General features: G+C 46.3%; 1 protein-coding gene across 1 annotated transcript; it reads left to right on the top strand.

Moving 5' to 3' along the window:
- Window positions 1–6,776: 6,776 nt before the first annotated feature.
- On the top strand, window positions 6,777–14,142 carry UBL4A (ubiquitin like 4A). Its single transcript, XM_031944399.1, has 4 exons — window positions 6,777–6,969; window positions 7,242–7,347; window positions 10,352–10,560; window positions 11,379–14,142. The coding sequence occupies exons 1-4, from the start codon at window positions 6,922–6,924 to the stop codon at window positions 11,487–11,489; spliced, it is 474 nt and encodes a 157-aa protein (XP_031800259.1). The 5' UTR covers window positions 6,777–6,921; the 3' UTR covers window positions 11,490–14,142.
- Window positions 14,143–20,685: the final 6,543 nt, after the last annotated feature.

Genomic DNA, 20,685 nt, shown 5'->3' with positions numbered 1-20,685 from the left:
CCAAGAAAACAATATACACAGAAACTGCAACGGTGTCACTGGAAAGAATCACACACATAGAAAAAGCAAAAGTGAATGTTGTGAAATTATAAAGAGCAAACAGCCCTTGAAAAAATTTATAAAAGAAGATACTTCCACCCCACCTCTTTGTAGATGTGGAAGGTCTACAAGTTATGTACATTGCAAATGTTTCCAAAATTTCTCAATGTATTGGTCAGTTATGATGATTTTCCCCTATTTAAAAAAAAAAAACCTATATGTTATATTGGATGGTTTTCTGAGAGGTGGAAGGGATATTGAGGGAGAGTAAAAATAATTTTTATTCCAGCAATTTTATATATATACACACACACACATAACTACATAACTCTACATGACTCCAATCCAGCTACACTGGCCTTCTTGCTGTCCCTTGAGTACCTCACTCCATCTCTCTTTTACTGGCTGTCCCCAGCCTCATTCCTCTTCTGAGCCTCCTTGGAACACTCTGCTCCCTTCCCCTCACCTCCTGAGACCCGTAGTTTCCTTCAAGACTCAGGTCAAATGTCATGTTCTGCAAGAGGACCTTCCAGGTGTCCCTCCCCAAGCCTGCCATGTTACTGCCTTTCCTCTGAGATTACCTTCCATTTATACTGCACACATCTTATATGTGTACAGTTCAATTTAAAAACCCATTTATTAAGCACCCACTATGTGCCAGTTACTGTGCTAGTTGTTTGCATGTTATCTTCCCCATTAGAATGGAAGCTCCTTGAGGGCAGGAACCCTGTTTTGGACTTTTTTTGAATCCCTAGTGCTTAGGACAGTGCCTGACATACGGTAAGTGCTTAATAAATATTTATTGATTATTACTTGATGGTGACTCCCAGATTTCTAACTACAGCCTGAATCGCTCTCCTGCTCAAGAAACACCAGTCACAACTTCTTACCTTTAGAAGCAAGTACAGACTCCTTCATTTGGAACTTAAGGTCCTTCACAACCTGGCTCCAAGCTACTTTTCTAGTTTTCTTCTGCACTATTCACTCCTCAAACTATGATTCAGTCATATCGAATCTCCAATACCATTTCCTTTTAGGAATTATTGTGACACTGAATAGTAAATGTCATTCAAAAAAGCTATCATAGCCACAATAACTCAAAAGAGTTTTAAGCAGTTGTAGTGATATGAAATTGTGGCTGAGGGCTGAGAGCCTTCCGAAAGATTGTGAAGATACAGAAGGGAAGTCCTTGGGGAGACTGTGGAGTATGTGTAGACACTAGGACAGGTTCTGGTCTGACCACCCTGTCAATCAGTCAGTGAACATTGATTAAGCACCTACTAAGTACCAGGAACTTCTCTAAGCACTGGGGATATAAAAAGAAGCAAAAGACAGGCCCTATCCTCACCCTCCCATAATCTAATGGGGAGATGATATACAATTATGTACAAATAAGCACTAGACATGAGAAACTGGAGATCACCAACAGAGGGAGCCAGTAGTATTGGAGGCAGGGGTGGGGGGGAGTCAGGAAAGGTCCTGCTGATGAAATTGATGTAGATAAGCCAAATGATAAGAACGAGGAAAGCAATTGGTGCCAAATGATGGGGTTTGGTAGCAATTCACATATGAAGAATTCACAAGGGCCTTTTCCTTGCCAAAAGGTACATTTATTTATGAGAAGAGGTTATGGACAAAAGGCCCATATTTACATATTTGTAAATATGAACTAGATTTGGGAGAGCAGATAGTTAACGATGAGAGGGTTTTTTTTTTTTTAACAATTAACAATAGAAGAGACAAGTTCCCCAGCAGAGCTCACAATTAACCAAGAGAAAGGGAATATGCCATTGATGGGCAGGCTAAATCCATAGAGGAGTTTAGCCCCCTAAAAGGGACAGTTAGCTATAAGAAGGGAAAAGACACCATAGGCATGGGGGAGGGGGTGAAAGAACCATGAAACAGAATGCTATGGCAGGTTAACCCCAATAGGGAGTCAGAAAAAATGGCACAGACCATGTAGGGGAAATTTAACCTTGGCTTTCTGATTAGATATAATAAGGTGGGGTTTCCCAAGACTGAGCTCAGCCCCATTAGGGCCCTTCCCTACTTGCCTTAGGGAGTAATCTTATTGGTACTTCAGGTTTTCTCTGCCAGGTCTACCTAGTTAGCCAGGACTTCTTCACTATGTTGAAGAGAAAGCTCTCCAGTTGCCTCACAACTTCTGATGAGAGACTGTGGGAAGGGGGAAGGCCTGAGGATCTACTCTGAGGCTCTATGGCTTTAGTTCTAGGCCTCTGCCTTTGTTCTTTTCTTTTCTAGGTTAAAGGGAGGATATCTCCAAGCTTATGTGTTCTGAAGGATCCAGAGAGTAAGGCACAGGAATCTGGGAACTGGAGTCCAGATCAGGTATAGCAATCATCCCAAGTTTTATCCTCCAAGGAGCAGGACTGACCTTTAAGGAAAACCTTTGGGATCCCAGATAGTAGAAGCTGAGTAGAAGTTCATCTGGCAGAAATGCCTCATTGGGACATGAATTTGATGGGAGGAAGGATATGTAAGAGCTGAGTTAAATTTTGAGCCTACTGCCTCCCAGAGACCAAAGTGATGTTAATTTTTGCTGTAGCTTTGAAGTAAATAGTCTTCTGTAAATACTCATTAACATCAGAGGACTATGATGAGATTGACAAGGGGAGCCCCGAAACTCTTTCTCTTTTTCTGCCTCTAACTTTGGGGGGAATGCCAAGCTCTCCCCTGAGAGACTTACCCCAGGGGATCAAGATAAAGTTGTTTCATTCTGATATCTGGGTGGGACTGGTTGAGTCCAGGACTGCTCCTACTTGGCCTGAGTTGGAGATTAGCCCAGAGACACTCATTCAATTCCAAGATTTTCTATTCTGATTCCAGCTAAAACTGCTCCCAGCCCCCATCAAGAGCTGCCTCCAGCTTCTAGCCAAAATTTCGATTATAAAGAGAGGCAACTTGGGGCTCATTCCTTGCAGGGGACCCAACATGCCATGCCAAGGAACCTTTCTCTCCCCCTGGCATAAACTGCAACCCTCTGCCCGCTGAAATGATGTTCTCCTTCAGCATTACTCCCTCTTTATCTCTCTCTCTCCTATTTCCCTAACAAGGCCTTATTCACTTTTCTCTGCTAGGAGAGGATTTTTCTGCTAAAAACTTTATATCCCTCTGTCGGGACCTTGCCAACCAGGAATTCAGTCTTTCTAACAAAGGTGGACTTCCCAATGCCAGTAATAAACTTCTTTTTTCCAGTCTAGCTTTTTGGGTTCATAAATTCCTTTATGAAGGACCTCTGTGCCGCCAGAAGGGGATTCCCACAACTCCCTGCCCTTCGCCAAACCTCATCATTTGGCTCCCTGACCGAGAGTCGAGGAGAACTGAACCTCATCATGATCAGGGGAGCATTTCCTAGTTTGAAATACGCTTGTGACAAATTTCTCTTAGTCAGAATGTACATTTATGTAGGAGAAGAAGTTACAGACATAATGAAAAGTTAAAACAGGCATCAAGAGTGGTAAATATGAAATAGATTTGGGAGAGCAACATGGTTAGCAAGGAAAGGACTTGGAAAAAGCCAATTAATTTCAATTAATTAGGAATCAGGAAGGGACTTGGGCTTATGGATCGGAAATAAAAGGCTGCCTTTTTGGTTTCAAAAATGTGTCTCTTAACCTAGGTACCTATTGATGCAAGTGACAGGGGTGGGGAGCAGGGGGAGGGGAGGAGAGGGGCTGAAACTGTGTCCCCTTTTGATCTGTAAAGAAGGGAGATTCCTAGTCTCAGATCCTCCTAGGAAAGCAGATCTTCCCAGACAAGTTAAGAAGTCATCATTCAAGTGGGCTTTTCTAAAGCAAATCACCCCTCCTAGGTGGCAGGATCCTCCTTCAGGAACCCTTCAAAGTGATTTCCATTCAATTGGAGATCTAGGCCTGATATTGAGAAGTAGCTAGGCCTGGGGACTTTGGCTTTCTTTTCAACTGGAAACCGGAGCCTCAGACTCCTACAAAGGGCAATTCTAAACTGTACATTTTTGCAGCAGTCCCAAGCAGTGTGCTTTGCTCCTTGGCACAGCTGCCTGCCCTGGCAGGCTCCTGTGAGAGACCCTCTTCTCAGTGCCAAGAAACTCCCTTTTTTGCCACTAATATTTTGGGTTCCTGAATTCTTTCCTATCAAACCTGTGCCGACCCGAAGGGGAGTCTCACCTCAACTCTGCACTGCCACTACAACAGTATCACATGAATGTAAAATACAATCTTTCCTGCATTTAGCAGGGAGGCAGTGAAGTTCTTGTACGCTCAAGACATGAGCTAGGTCTTTTTAAGTTCCAATTTCTACAGGAAGCTGTTCCAGGTTCCTTCAGATGCTTGTACCCTCTCTCACAAAACTACTTTTATGTTTATTTTGTATATATTCTACATACATATAAGTAATAGGGATTTGGATTGGTGCTTTACACCACAGGGAACATGCCTGGGAATAAACTCACATGGACCATCCCAGAAAGCATACATTGAAGGGTCCCCCTGGAAGGTTCCAGGAATTCCAAGATATATATATATGCCAGCACAGAGAAGGGCTAGTGGTTTGAGATGATGAAGCAACTAATTCCCTTACTGGTCACTAAGCCCAGTGAGCCAGTGGCTCATTGGGTCTTTGAAAGGATCCACCTTCTCTCTCAACTGTGTGTAAGTTTCAAGGCCATTCTAGCTTTTTCCACAGAAGGCTGGGGGGTCACATGAGAGTCAGTGCTGGTGATGTGGCTTATGTAGACTCCAGATGATGGCAGGCACCAAAAGTTGGGGTTCCCTGGCCATTGTCTTTGGCAAAAAGTGGATTTATTTAGGGGAATAGGTTACATATATATTTTTAATATTTATATTTTTTTAATATATTAATTTTTAAAATAATTAATGATGGGAAGGACAAGTTCCCTAGTGGAACTATTGAGGGTGGAAGACATCCCACCAATGTTAGAGTTCCCAGGTCGGTGTCACAGATATGGTAAAAGGGTTCCCAGATTGTTTATCTCCAGGTTGAGGGGCAAAGATTTATTATGCTGTTGGACTAAGTTCCAAAAAAGGATGAGCAAAGAACCAGGAGCAAGAAGATAAATTCATAGAAATAAGATAGAGATGAAATGCTTCATGCCACTGATATGTTAATTTTATAGATTAGAGGTAGAATGGAGGAGTGGTCGGCATGCACCTCAATATCGAATTTTATGGTTTAGAGGTGAGGTTAAGGAGTAGTCTGGTATGGACCTCATCATTTTTCTCGGAAACCCTATTATCACTGACCAACAGATCTGGCAATCAGCAAAGTTTGTAGGACTATACTATAATATTCCCAAGGCCAGGAGACTTTAGGATCCTTAACAAATAGATTGTTAGAACAATAGCACTTCTAAAGTCTGGGGGCCTCAGGATTACTGCTCTATTTCCCCTGGAAGCTGCACCCCATCAGAACTTCATATTTACCAGGAGAAAGGAAACAAACACCCCATGAGGCTGGGGCACGCCCTTAGCTGACAGGCTAAATCCTGAATGGATCTTAGTGCCCGGAAAGAGTCAGCTGTAAGGAGGAGAAGTGGGTCTGAAAGGAGAGACAACACAAGATATACATAGATAGAGAGGTAGGTAGGTAGATATAGATAGGTAGATGATAGCTAGATAGATAAAATCAGAGGTGGAGATTCACACTGGAGGGGGGAATTACTCCTAACCAGCTCTGCGTTTGGAAAAAGAATTAATTCCAAGTGTTCCCATTCTATGGGCTATCCACTTCTAGAGTTCTATTATTAAAGACTTTTAACCACCCTCTCAAGTTCAAATGAGTTATTTCTCACAGAGACCAAAGAGTGGACTGGCTTGCCAAAAGACATGGACTTGGACTTGGAGCCAGGCAGACACGGTAAAGTTGAGGCAAAACATGAAATTTCTCACAAAGTGCTTCATGTTAGGCGGTGTACAAGTTATGGTCACTGAGTCACAATAACTTTGTTACTTGCTTATTTTGTATTTGTTTATTATTTGCTCAATATGCCTGTTGTGTTCAGCATTATTTTGGGGAATGTAGGAAACAGTTCGGCTACATCTGAATCTTTGTACATGGAGGACCCATCTCCTCTCCCCCAACTACGAATAAATGGCCAAATCGAACCCGTCCATTACGTTCCACTTTTAACTGCTTGTTGGGCAAGTCCCCCTGGATGTCCGAAAGTCATCCTTCTGCACCCGACCTAACTTCCCCATATAATTGGTTTTGTGCGCCCCCCCCCCCCCCCAGAGGACAATGACCCGGGGAAAGTCGAGCTGCTTCTGGGCCCGCAGTTTACCCAGCGGGCCTCAAGTTCTGGCACTTGGGCCTCTGGCTTTGAAGAATAACGGGGGAACCGATAGTCGGCGGGTGGCTCCCAGCCCCCAAAACAACTGAGTCAATTTCCCTCAGCTCAGGAGTCACCGCGTGACACTTCTTCTTCGGCCCGGCTCCTTTCTACCCCTCCCGCTGTCTTCTAACACCTAACTTTCCCCAAGTACCGACGGGATGCGGCCGTTATTTGCCTCCAAAGACACGGGGACATTTCCGAGCTCCCGGAGTCCTTTCCCCTCCCCCGCGCCTCGTGGCTTCCCTCTGACAGAGGCCGGCCCGGGGCTTGGCTGGGAGAGGGGGGGGAGAGGGGGCGGCGCCGGGCGCAGCGGACCTCCGAGCCTGAAGAGGGCGCGCGCGTCCCGCAGCGGCCTCGAGTCTCACATCCGGTCCGCCCCGACCCCGGCCCCGCCTTCCCGGTTCCCGGCAGCCTCGAGGGCCAGCCCCGCTCTCGCTGGCTGTTGGTTCCGGACGAGCCTGAAGTTGAGGTGGCTGACGGGGAGGTGCAGTCCAAGTCCGCTGGGAGCTCTTAAAGGCGCCGCTCCCGCCGCAATGCAGTTGACCGTGAAGGCGCTTCAGGGCCGGGAATGCAGCCTCCAGGTACTCCCACCGCGTTTTGAGAATATTGACTCCCCCCCCCCCCCCACTCTCTCTCCCGGCGGAGGGAAGGGGGGTCATGTGGCGCGCTCCCAGGGGCCGGGGCGATTGGCTGGCCCAAGCGGGCTAGGGCTGGGCGAGGTGGGGGCGGGGCCCGGGGCCGGGGCAGCCCCCTCCCTCCCAAGAGGCGGGGGGCGAGGGGCGGGGCGTCGAGGCTAGCACCCGCCTCAAGTTCCACCTCTCTGCTTGCCGGCCCCGCCTCGCCCCGCCCCCAGGTGCCCGAGGACGAGAGAATCTCCACCCTGAAGCACCTGGTGTACGAGAAGTTGAACGTCCCGGTGGTCCAGCAGCGGCTGTTGTTCAAGGGCAAGGCCTTGGCAGGTATCGGTCTCTCTGGGCCGTCGAGGAAGGGGGAGGGGAAGGGAGGAGCTGGGGGCTGCCTTCAGCCGCGGGGGGGGGAGGGGAGGAGAGGGGGAGGGGGGAACCTCCAGTGGACTTCTGTCCGTCTGGAAACTTGGCTTAAATGTCTCTGAGTGGGCTGAGCTCTAGGGATCCAAAAAAAGATGCACAAGTCTTTGCTCCCCAGAGCGTTGTAACGCGTGCCAACAAGATCAGGGACAAAGCGGAGACAGTCGCCCAGGGAAGACCTTGATTTTGAGAGGGGTAACGAGGGGGAACTGGGCCTTGAGGGAAAGCAGGAGGCAGAGATGAGGTGGGAAACCGGCAGAGGCAGTGCCCGGAGCAGGGGAGGGGGGGGGGGGCGACCAGGGACTTCTTGTTCCGGTGTTACTGGATTAAAAAACACTTGAGGATGTGTCAAGTGTGAAAAGACTGGAAATCTAGAGAGTTTATAAAGAGGCTTGAAGGCCAAGCAGGATTTTACATGTGATCCTACAGCTGAGGGGGAGCCACTGGGCTTCATTGAGGAGGGGGAAGGAGTGATATAGTGAGCACTGCACTCTGGGAAAATCCTTTAGTAGCTGAATGGAGATTGGACCCGAGTGAGGAGAGACTTGGGGCGGTCCAGGTGGGAAGTGAAAGCCTGTGCCAGGGGATGGCAGCATCAGAGAGAAGAGATGGCAAGAGATGAATTGCAGGCCTTGGCTGTAGCTCAGATATGGGAAGTTAGAGTTAATGAGGAATCAGGGTGACCCCTAGGTTGTGAGCCTGAGGACCCGCTGGGGGAGTGTCCTCCACCATAATAGGCGAGGGAGGAGAGGAGGAAGAATAAGGGGACAGATGAAGAATTCTGTCTCAGACATACTGAGTTTCAGTTGTCTCCTGGACTTCCAGTTTACATATCTAAGAAGTAATTGGAGGGCCAAACTTAAGGTTAGGTCAGGGGGCAGCTCGGTGGCGGAATGGATAGAGCACCAGCCCTGAAGTCAGAAGGACCCGAGTTTAAATCTGGCCTCAGACACTTAGCACTTTCTAGCTGTGTGGCCCTGGGCAAGTCGCTTAACCCCAACTGCCTCAGGAAAAATAGTAAAGTCTGGAGAAGTAGATTTGAGAATCATCAACATAGACATGACAATTGTCATTCCATGGAAGTTCATGCACAGGGCCCGGAACAGAGTCCTGAGGGACTCACAATTACCAGGCATGACTCCTATAGGGGAAGCTCTACCAAAGAAGCCAGAGAAAGGCTAGTCAAGTAGGAAGCAAACAGAGAGAGTGGGGTGTCCCCCAAATCTAGGCATTATCTAGGAGGAAAGAATGAGCAGCGTTAAGGACAGCAGAGGGGTAGAGGACAAAAAGAATGTGAAAAGGCCATTAGACTTGGCAGCCAGGAAGTCATTGGTGACTTTGAAGAAAGCAGTTTTAGTAAAATAATAAGGGCAAAAGTCAAACTGTAAGGGGTTAAGAGGAGAGCGAGAGGACGGAAAGTGTGTGTACTTGTTTGGGACAAAAAGACCCACCCAAATTGACTACTCGGAGATCACTCATAGAAAGCAGAATTCTTTATTAGAATCTGGAAAAGCGGACCCCATCCTGGTCTGGGAGCCAAATTCACAGCAGGAGGGAGCCACTCCCTTGGAAATGTACACAGTATTTATACATTTCAGACAAAGAACCTCCAAAATCCCACCCTCTATATGTTGTGATTGGTCACATAAGTCTACCATTCCCCTACTTGGAATGCGGTAGACAAGGTGATGTATGGCTTCTTAGGCCACATAATCCCAGGAGGACAATGGGATGTAGTCCGGGCCTTATCTAAAATCACGTGACTCCGGAGAAGCCAAAACTGAGGCCTATAGGCTTGATCTACTTTAGCTAACAGTCTCTGATCAATATGTGCTTAATCTGTAAATTCTTCCCCTTTTCCCACACACTGAATGTAAACTTTTCACTTTGTTTAGCTACAAAGGGTAGAAGAGCTATATAGGATGATGGCTAGAAGAGATGGCTGGATCAAGTGAGTTTCGGGGAGCAGGCAGTTGGGAATGACCCAGAAAGCAGAAAGAGATGGATGAGTGAGAAAGTGAGGACGATAAGTGGGGCCGATCTATTGCAGTAGACAAGATGGAATGGGTGAAGGAGGAGGAAGTGGCAGAAGGTACCTAAGTGAAAGGGGACGAGGAAAAGAAGAGGGAGCTATCAGAGAGTGGTCTTAGGGTTTTGTTTCTTTTTTTGTAACACAAGTTACAGGTGGGCTGAAAAGGTTTGGAAGAGCCATTATGCAGAGGAATGGGTGAGTCGCTAAGAGGTATGGTAGGATTGCCTCGCAGCAGCAAGGCTCCAGCGGACGTTATATAATAAAACTTACTGTGTTTGGCAATCTTCTTAAATTTATAAGCCTTAGAGTAATATTTTTAAATGCACGCAATAAACTACATAGGATTATTACAAAAGCTATAAGTCATTCAGATTTTTAAAAAGTTCACAGACTCCAAGTTAAAAACCTGCTCTAAGGCTCAGAGCAGATAGAATGCTAGTCCCTTGGAGGCAAAGACTGTTTCCTTTTAGATAGCCCTAGCACTGACTGCACCTGACACACAGAGGAGCTCTAGGAAGTGCTTGTTGACTGATGCATTGAGCCAGAATGGGAGAGTCACGTAATGTCGTTGACTTCTTTCTAGTCATCCCAAATATTACGATCTGTACTCGGAACCTCTTGCAGCCCTCTCCCTTCCCCCAATACATGGCTGGGCTCCCCGAAGTGGTGAAGGAGCTCTGTGGAGTTAATTGAGGGCGTCAGTTGGATCTAAAGCCCAAGCTAGCCCCTGGAAGTCAGGATATAGGGTAACAACCTCACCTATTCAGCAATAAGGAGGTGTAAAGGAAACTCGGTGCCTGTGATGGGAGGCTTTGAGTTGGTTCTGTTGGATGGGAGATACCGGAGTCCAACATCACCTCCTCCTCTTCCTCTCTCTCTTCCCAGATGAGCTCCGCCTTTCAGACTATAGCATTGGGCCAAACTCCAAGATCAACCTAGTGATCAAGCTTCCTGACGAGGGGACGACCCGACATCCGCCCTCAAAGCCTCAGGTCCAGTCTCAGCCACTCCCCACCTGGTTGCTGGTCTCTCAGATCTTGGCTCGACACTTTAGCACAGCTGATACCAGGAAAGTCCTAGACCAGCTACAGAAGGTAAGCTCCAGGGCTCTAAGGATAATCTTGCTCCTTAGCCTGAACTAGCACTCACAACATCTGTAATATTTAGCTAACTAACTTCCAGCCCTTAGTACCAGAAATGCAGAGTTGAAAGGGAGCTCAGATCTCATCTCTTCTACAGAGGAGTATGAACATGAGGCTTCTGGCTCCAAGCCAGTAGTTTTTTCCAGCTCACCGGTAGTCTCTCCCTCCCACCTCTTCCCTCTCAGTTGGGGAAAAAAGACAAACAGAACCCTCTCACCAAATAAGCCTCCCGTAGAACCACCAGATCCCTCATTGGTCATGTCCACAAAAAACCGGCTTCATTGAGTGCTTGGGTTGTCCCTCCTCTCTCAGGCTGCTTTGTGGGGCCTCTGGGATCCCGGTGCCTTAGTAAGTTGCTCAGAGGAGCTCGTCTTCCATGGTTGGTCATCCCCACAATGTTGCTGTGACTACACCATGTTCTCCTGGTCCTGCTCACTTCGTTCTGTATCAGTTTACGTAGGTCTTCCCGGGCTCTTCTGAAACAGATTCCCCTTGGCCATTTCTTAGAGTACGAAAGCATTCCATCGGTCACATGCCGTCCTCGGCCACGTCCCAGTTGGTGGACGCCTCTTCGGCCTCCAGTTTTCCTCACAGAAACAGCCATCGTATTTTGGGATGTGTGGGGCCTTTCCCTCTCTCTTGCCTCTTTGGCCACCCCAGCTTCCTTCCCGCTCCTCTGATATAGTGCGTTCCTCATGACTGGGACCAGAGGTCAAGGCCGTGTGTTTTCTCCCTTCCCTTCCCGCCCTCCTCCCTCCTGCTCCCCACAGGACTATGATCGGAGTCTTCGCCTTCTGAGCTTGGATGATATTGAACGTCTGGCAACCCGTATGCTCAACTGTACTGTGACTGAGCCTGTGGAAATTGGCTTCCTGGACTAACTCCCCCCATTCCCCCTGCCTGGAAAAAAGCAAAACCAAACCGAACTCTACTAGGGATGGATGGAGTAGTGGAGGTTGGCTTTCTGGCTGAAAGCCGGCTCTGCCCTTGCCGTCTCCATCCACCCTCTAGTAGGCGTGGAAGGAAGGAAGAACGAGGGGAGTAGTATTAGAAAAGGGGGTTGGCTTTTGTAGTGCAGAGTGGGACGGTGGTCAGGGACTGCCTATTAGGACACCTGCCCCGCCCCAGTTTTCCCCAGGGATGACAACTGACTTTATGATGTCACCGTCAGACTCTGCATTTCAATTATCCTTGGCCCTTGCTCCCAATGCTGCTTCCCATTGAACACAGAATCACGGGCTTTTTTCTGAGTATAACCCTTTTCCCATCGTGAATAAAACCTAACTGCCAAAGGGCAGCCTTACAGAGAATCAGAAAGCCTTGGGAGAAGGGAAGCCTTCCTTCCTCAAGCATGAGAATTACTAGAGCTGCTGCCTTCCGTGGCAATGGCCTTGCTTCTTAAAACTCCCCGGCCTCGAGGCTTGGGGCATTTTGTGTTCCTATTTAGCCATCCCCTCTCCTTGGCTGAAGGTGAGGCCCTTCCTAGATAGCTCTTCCGACTCCCACTCCTGACCCACGCTCAGGGTCAGTGCTTGGGTGATGGGGCTGTGGTGAAGCTCAGGGTTACTCATCGCCATCATGAGGCCTCACTCTGTGGGTGGTCCTCAGGGGCTTCCTGTCTCAAAGAAAATCTAGCCTAGACCTATTAGGCAGCCATGAAGAGCACTTGGCTCCAAGTGAGGGGAGGTGGGGGTGAAGGAGCCCCCAGGGCCTCTCCTACTAGGAAGAGAGAGCCTAGCTTTTCAAACTTTTGCTTCCACTTAATTAAACATTATGCACCTCTACTCCAAGCTTTGGATTTCTTGTTCTCTTGCATTAAGGACCAGCGATTTCTTGGATTTCTTCCTCATCCCCACCTTCCCTCGACTGTCCCTCCATAAGATCAATGAGTTGTCACCTAAAATATTACTGTGCCCGATTCACCGGGCCTCTCCTAGCTGACTGAAGCTAATCTCGGGAAGAGACAAAACCCAGGAGCTTCCAGGAACTTGCAGTAGTCTCCACTAACCCCCATTCACCCCTGTTAATGCAAAGCTCATTTCCTGAGTCAGCCATGTGCTAGGCCCTGAGGAGAATCAGCTAGCCTTTAGCAGCTGAAGGTTTGCAAAGTTACTTTATCAAGATCTCAGTGGATCCTCACAACCACCTTGGGGGATAGGTGCTATTATGATCCCCATTTTACAGATAAGGAAATTGAGGCAGACTTGTCCACAGACAAGTCAGTGACTTGTGCAGGATCACAGCCAGGTAGCATATGAGACTCCAATCTAGATACACAAAATCAGAAACCATCACGGCCCTGATAGAGGTGATAGGAAGAGGCACCCGAGAAAGATTTGGATGGAGGTTTTGACCAAAAATCAGAGGTCCTGCACCCAGAGTCTTCATTTTGATTTGGGGGAAGGAGAAAGTGGTACTCGGATCAGCACAGTGTTGGTGGAATGGGGAAAAAGAAAGGGAAAGATCTGAAACTGGGTAGAGGAAGAGGGCCGCCTTTACTGGGCCTGAGGCTTGGGGCAGGAGGATAAGGGGTGGGGAATGGTCCCCGTTTGGCTTGGCCTATCCTTGGAGCCTTGAAGAGGGCAGGGCTTGAGCCTGTTCCCAGTCTTCAAGCCAGCCTTTCCTAGTGTAGCTCACCCTCCTCGTTAGGCTTTGGCTCCCCAAGGTGTCTGGTATCCTGTAGCTAGCCCCGCCTGAAGGACATGGGGTCAGTCCAGGGCCTGGGTGTCAAAGGCTTATGGGCTGTGTGGAGCTCCCCAGTGAGAAGGCCCACTGCTCAGCTTGCCCTACTGGATCCCTGACATCCCAGGTCAGACGGTCAATGAGAGCCGGACTTGGGTGACTGGGGGGAAGGGGACACCGGCCACAACCTTGAGAGATCATCTCCTGTGCCTGTCTAGCCAGCCTCTTGATTGTGGCCCCAATCCTGTGCCCGGTGGAGATGGAACGAAGCCCGCCATCCTTCCACATCGCTTCCCTCAGCCAGCTTCTGAGCTCCTCCTCCTGTGTTGTCCATTTCTGTCCCTTGACCTCCTGCTTCCCTCTCCCCAAGACTGAACTGGGAGATGGAGTAGCAAAAGTCAAGATCTGTGCGTACCATCTGGCCTAGCACTGGATCTATACCCCCGATAAATCGAGGAAATAAAAAGGACCCCCACGTAAAGCAGCAGCTCTTTTCGTGGTGGCAAAGAACTGGAAACTGCCCGTTCCCTGGGAGATGGCTGAACAAGTCAGAGAATCCTATTATGCCATAAGAAGTGATGAAGGGGATGCAGAACCAGGAAAACACCACACCATAACGGCAATATTGTCAGCATGAGCCACTGTGAAAGACTTCGCTGCTCTGATCAATACAATGATCCACCACGATTATAAAGAACCGCATGATGAAATACTTTGTCCACCTCCACATGGAACCGATGGACTCGCAAGGCATTATCAAAACACCTTTTCTTTCTTTTTTCTTTCTTGCTTTCTTTCTTTGATTAAGGGAAGATTTTGTTTGGCACGACTAAACACCTTTGTAATGGTTTTGTTTTTCTTGCGTTCTAAATTTAGAACTCAAAACTTAAATGAGTATCAATATTTTTTATGGAATTGGGGAAGGAAAATATTTTTTAAGCAAGTAGTGAGAAACTAGGTGAGCTAGAGACTATAGGAATTGGAGAGGAGAAGCAGTGAAGCAAACGTTGGGGTTCAGTGCGGGGAGGGGAATCGGAAGGGAGGGCCCGAGCATGATTGTGTTGGTCAGTGAGGAGCCTGTCAGAAGCAGATGACATGGCATGAGGGAAAGAGTACCCATTTTGAAGGGAAGGCACATGGGCTCAGGACAAATTCTGCTATTTACTACCTGTGTTTCCTTAAACTATTTCCTTTCCTTTGGCCTTTTCCCCAAACTAGAAAATAAATGGGGTGAACTAGACAGCATCTAAGGTCTCTTCTAGCTCTAAATCTAAGGCAAGGAAGTGTGGGGCACAGAAGCAGGGTCAACATGTTAGAGAAGCATGCAGTTAAGTAAAAAGCTAGGTGGGACTGCAGTCGATTGAGTGTCAGGCTTGGAGTCAGAAAGACTCCTCTTCCTGAATTCAAATTTGGCCCCAGACACTAGCTATGGGACCCTGGACAAGTCACTTTAGCCTATGTGACTCAGTTTCCTCCTCTGTAAAAATGAGCTGGAGAAGGAAATGGCTATCACTCTGGTACCTTTGCCAAGAAAAGCCCAAATGGGGTCACAAAGTATTAGACGTGACTGAAAAATGACCAAACAAGAAGATAGCAGATTGATAGCTGGGGATGGGAGGGAGGGTTCACTCAGAGTCCCAAAGTCTCAAAGCCTGGGGCTTTGAACTCAGTCCTCTGACTAAATCCAATGTTTATTCCACTGTGCCTAAAAAAAAATCCCCTCCACCTTAGCAGGAGCTTTGGACCTCCCTCAGTGTCTTACTACCAGGAGGCTACAGATTAGAACATTGCTCTAACCCAAGACTGTCCCAATATCTCTGCCCACTCAAAATGTAGCTGGACTGGTTGCGGTCTGGAAAACAGCTGCAGGCGTGACCATCCCTTCTATGACTAAAAGCCCCCCCCGCCCCAATTTACCTATGTGCTTATGAGCATTTTGACCCGTACAAGGGAAACGAGGTCCAGGAAGCCATTCTGATGTGAGGTAGAAGTGAAACATGAGAAACTTTTGGCAGCTTTTTATGCAGAGAGCTCTGGACAGTGCGAGCATCTTGTGTTGTCAGTACCCACCCGTGGGCCAGGGAGAAGCCTCTACTTAAACATTCTCTGGACCAACCTAACTTGCGGGACTTCCATTTTGCATCATATCCCTTTGCTAAACTTGATGCTGGGGGCAAGGTAGCCTGTTCCCCAATTGAATAACTCTGACTTGAGTTTCCCTTATATGGAGTTCCTTTGAATGATGTTTCTATGGCATGATTTTCAAACCCCTCCAACTCTCACTGGATCATCACGGTAGTCTTGGTGGTGTTGGCCATCCCAGTGATCTGCCCAGTTCAGAGCAAGGGCTGTCCAATGATCCCTTCTTTGAAATGAGACCTTTAGCTTACTGATGGGTACAAGGCTTTTCTGTGAATTACAAGGCTTCCAGTGAGCTCATTGGGGAACACTGTGATCTAGAAGTTTAATGCATGATGACAGTGTTGGGAGGTAGGTGTCTTGAATGATTATCACTACACCCTAACTGTAGGTGACGTACATCTTCGATAATTAGATTGTTAAAGATGAAAAAGACTTGAGAGAGTCAAATACGGCCTGCTCTGGAGGCCATCGTGAGTATTGTAAGAACTGCAGCCAGGAGCAAAGTCATTTTGCCTCTGACTCACGGGCAAATGTTCTGACCCTGTAACTAGTCAGAGCATACAGTGTCGGGCAAGGTGAACTGTTCCTAGGTCTCATCCTAAAGGTTCTATCTGCCATATTGTCCCATGGTTCACTTTCTTAGAAATTGTGCTCTGGGCTCATAACCATACAAGTTGATACCTGGCTGTGGCCTGCCCCGAAGTCAAATGGTAAACTGCAGATACTGTGTAGTATGCGCCGTACTCCACACTAATATCAGTCATCTCTCAAGCACCTTAACCTCGACTTGCACATTTCCTGTGAAGTACTTTTCCGCCTCATCTCAGCTACTTAGAGAGATGGTCCTGCTGCCACCCACAAATATCCCTCTTCCAATGCTCATGAGCTCTGAAATTTCATCATCACAATCTGGTAATTGCTCATCTTCCTTGGCCTTTCAGCCCCACTTGATGCGTCATCCCTTCTCCCTCTCCTATCCCTTTCCCCCTCGTTTCTTTCTGAGGCCATCACCCCTGCACAGGCAGAATTCTCCCTCTTTTCCCATCTTGACTCCTTGGGGAACCAGTTCCATGCTGTACCGATCTGTTCCCTCGGGCCTCTGTCCCCTTACCATATAGCACCGGTCTGCCGAGGCCTAGATCACTTCCACGATCTGCTGCCTCCATTCCCATTCATATGTTGCTGAAACGATGCTCCATTACAGTTTTATTAAGCAGTAGCAACTGGGTCCTTGCTGCAGCAAAGCAATACTTTTATACCTCCCCAACTGACTCATTGCCCACTCACCACGGTAGTTTTTCCAAACCTTTTCATCCTGACTCCCCCCACACCCACCCCATTCAAAAATCTTTGGTGTCAAGTCCCTATTTTTTGGATTCCATTGGTTCCTTTTCACCCCCAGGATCAAAACCCAAATCTTCTTCTGTCAGTCATTCAAAGACCTTCATAACTCTCCTCCTATGCTTTCCCTCCTTCCTCTTATAGCCCTCCATAGACTGAGTCCAGGGACATTGGCCTCTTGGGTGTTTTGGGAATAAGCTACCCCATCTCCTGACTCCAGCTTTTTTTTTTCTGGCTGTCCCCTGTGTCTGAAGTGTACTTTGTCTCTCTTACTCATTCTCTCACTGTCTCCCCCACCTCCTTACCTCTGCCTCCTGATTTCCTTCAAGTCTCAAGATACAATTTCACTTTCTATGGGAAGTCTCTGACAGTCCTTCTTGATGCTAATGCCTCCCTGTTTATTATCTCCAGATTATCCTGTATAGAGTTTATTTGCACAGTTATTTCCAGATTATCCCACCACCCCCCCCCCCATTAGATTGCGCTCTTTGAGGGCAGAGACTTGTCTTTCTTGTCTGAGCTCTTAGTCACCCGGCTGCTTAGTGCATCGCATCTAGGGGCTTAATAAATATTTATTAGGTAACCACCTCAACTGAGAACCTTGCCTCCTACATCACTGAAGAAAATCAAGGCCATTTCCTAAGAGTGCTCTCTTCTCCTTCTCTTCTTCCTCACCTCACGTCACTTAGAGGTCTTTTCCCATTTATTCCTTCGTTCACCCCTGCCTTTACATGAAGAGATTCCCCTTCTCCTTGCTAAGGAAACGTTCCATCCCATCTTCTTCTGCAGATTGTCCTCTCTGGCATCCCCACTCTCTCACTCATTTTCAATCTCTCCCTCTCTACTGTCTCGTTCTGTGCTGACTACAACCATGCCCGTGCCTCCCCCATCTTCAAAAACCCCTTCCTTGATTCATCCATCCCCAGTAGCTATCATCTTTGTTCTAGCCTTTAGGCCAGCTTGTAGCTCTGCAGTGGAATAACCAGAGCAGGAGCCCCAGACCTCAGAGGAGTTGGCAGTTCAGTCATTCTGAACTTGTAGAGCCTCCTAGCAGGCTGACAGTAACGGAGTTCAGTAGCCGAGTGCTGAAACTACCAACCAGGGACAAGTGAACAGATCAAAATTTGGATTAGGAACTTGTAAGAACTCAGACCAGAACGACAGGGAACAGGCCTTGCCCCAGATCTCACCACTTTGGGAGCACCAAAATCTTGCAGGCCCCCAGACAGAGCTGTGAAAGCAGCAGAAGGATGTAAGAGGATAGAAGCCCAGGCCAGACATCCATCCCACTCCACTCCATAGGAGTTGGCAGAGCACAGCACTAAAATCAAGTCCAAAGTCAAGAAGTAGGTTAGAAGAATGAACAAAATAGAAAAAGAAGCTCAAGATGCCTAACAAGGAAGAAGAGAAAAACTTGAAAACATTTTCAAGCAAAACTGCAAAGAGAAATTCAGTGTGGACATGAATCCACCAAGAATTCCTAGAAGAGTTACAGAAGGAATTTTTTAAAAGAGCTAAATTATGATTTAAAAACTACATGGGAGTAATAAAGGAGGTAAACAAAAGGGAGCAATCGTAGGGAACCAGATAAGATTAAATTGTGAACATTTTCATATGGAGATATGACACTTGTACAACTAAGTCTATCATCAGGAATCACAAAGTCTAATTAGATTAGGCCTAGGAATGACTCTAATGTGTTTTGATGAGCTGAAAAGAAGAATGAAATGTTTGAAGAAGAGGAACACACTAGGAGAAGGGGGTAGGGAAAGGAAGAATGGGAGAAATTAGCTCCAATTTTGTACACACACACACACACAAGTTCACACAATTAAAGGGGGGAGGAGTGACACTTGAACCATGTTCTCATCAGAACTGGTTAAAGGAGGGAAGAATATACATATATACACAGTTGGGTACAGAAATATATCTTACCCAAAGGAGAATTAGGAGGGAATAGGATTAAGGGAAGGGGAAGGGAGGAATGAGAAGGAGAATAGATTAAAGGAGGCATTAGTCAGAAGCTAAATAGATTCTTAAAGAGGAGGCAAGGAAAAAAGAAAAGCATAAGAGAAGAGGGTAAGAATAAGAGAAGGAAATGCAGAGTTAGCAATCATAACTGTGAATGTGAATGCGATGAACTTATCAATAAAACTGAAGATAGCAGAATGAAATAAGAAACCAGAATCCAACTGTATTCTGTATACAAGAAATACTTGAAACAGAAAAAAAACACGAATTAAAATGAGAAACTTCAGCAGACTCTACTATATATCAGCTAAAGTAAAAAAAAAAAAAAAAAAAAAAAAGAGAGAGAGAGACAGATAACAGTCAATCTCAGCCAAAGCAAAATCAAAGAGAATTAAAGGACCATATTTTTGGACTCTTTCAATGTAGAAATCAATCGTGCTAATTTCTTTTCCTCTCTAAAAATACTTATTTGATCAAAGGATATAAAGTTTTTGGAAGAAATCAAAGCTAATATAATAAGAAAAATGCTCTAAATCACTACTGAATAGAGAAATGAAACTTAAAACAACTCTGAGGTAACACCTCGAACCTATCAGATTGGCTAATATGATGGGAAAGAAAAATCATAACTGTTGTAGGGGTATGAGAAAACTGGGACACTAATACACTGTCGGTGGGGTTGTGAAGTAGTCCAACTATTATGGAGAGAGCAATGCTAAACAATGCCCAAAGGGCTATAAAACTGCATACCCTTTGACCCAACAATGCTCCCCAAAAGGAAAAGGACTTATATGAACAAAAAATATTTCTAGCAGCTCTTTGTGGGGCAAAGAATTAGAAACTGAGGGGATGCCCATTAATTGGGAGATGGCTGAGTAAGTCATATATAATTGTGATAGAATAATAATGAAGGAAATGCTTTTAGAAAAACCAGACTGATATAAAGTGAAGTGAGCAGAACCGGGAGAGCATCTTATATGGTAACAGTAATATAGTACGATTAACAAACTATGAATGACAGCTGTTCTGATCAATATGATATTGCAGGACAATTCTGAAGGACTTATGATGAAAAATGCTATCCACTCCTAGAGAAAGAACTGACGGAGTATGAACGCAGACTGAAGCATCTTTTTTTCCTTCTTTTTGCAACATGGTATAGAAATATGGTTTTTATGTGAAATGTTTGTATATATATATAATCGATATCACATTTCTTGCCTTCACAATGAGTAAGGAAAGGATGGGAGGGAGAGAATTTGTAACTAAAACTTTAGAAGACCGTTAAAAATAAATAAGATATCTAAATAAGTAAATTAAACTAACCTAAAAAAAAATTGTTCTTAGAAACAAGAAAGAAACCTCTGGAAAGAGAAGAGGTAAAGATACTGGGGATAACTATGATGATATATGAAAGAGAAGACAGCAACAAAACCTTTTTTTAAAAAAGTACTCAAAATCACTAATACTTAGAGAACTGCACACTAAAATAACGGACGTATCACTTTACACCCATCAGATTGGCTAAAATGACAAATTCTGGAAGGGCTTTAGTGAGCTGCCGATGGAGCCGTCCACTGATCTGACTGTTCTGAAAAGCAATTTGGAGTTATGCCTAAAGAAAAGAACCCAACATAAATTGTGCCTCCCCCTTAACCCCATAATACTACCCTAAGTCATACCCTAAAGACGCAAAAGAAAGAAGACCCATTTGTACAGAAATATAGTCTCTCTTCATGATGGTAGAGTTGGAAAGTGAAGCCTTTTGTTTGGAGAACAGTTGCCCAAAAACGTGCCAAATGGCACGTGTAGGTGATGGGATACTATTGTGGTGTAAGAAATGATGTTTTCAGGAAAACCTGGGGAGACTTAAGAACTGATGCAAAGCGAAGTGAGCAAAAACAAACAACACAAGGATTTAGACAAAGTAATATTCTCAAG

The sequence above is a fragment of the Sarcophilus harrisii genome, chromosome X (genome assembly GCF_902635505.1).
Source record: "Sarcophilus harrisii chromosome X, mSarHar1.11, whole genome shotgun sequence".
Lineage (NCBI taxonomy): Eukaryota > Metazoa > Chordata > Mammalia > Dasyuromorphia > Dasyuridae > Sarcophilus > Sarcophilus harrisii.
This window is presented reverse-complemented; position numbering and strand designations above follow the sequence as displayed.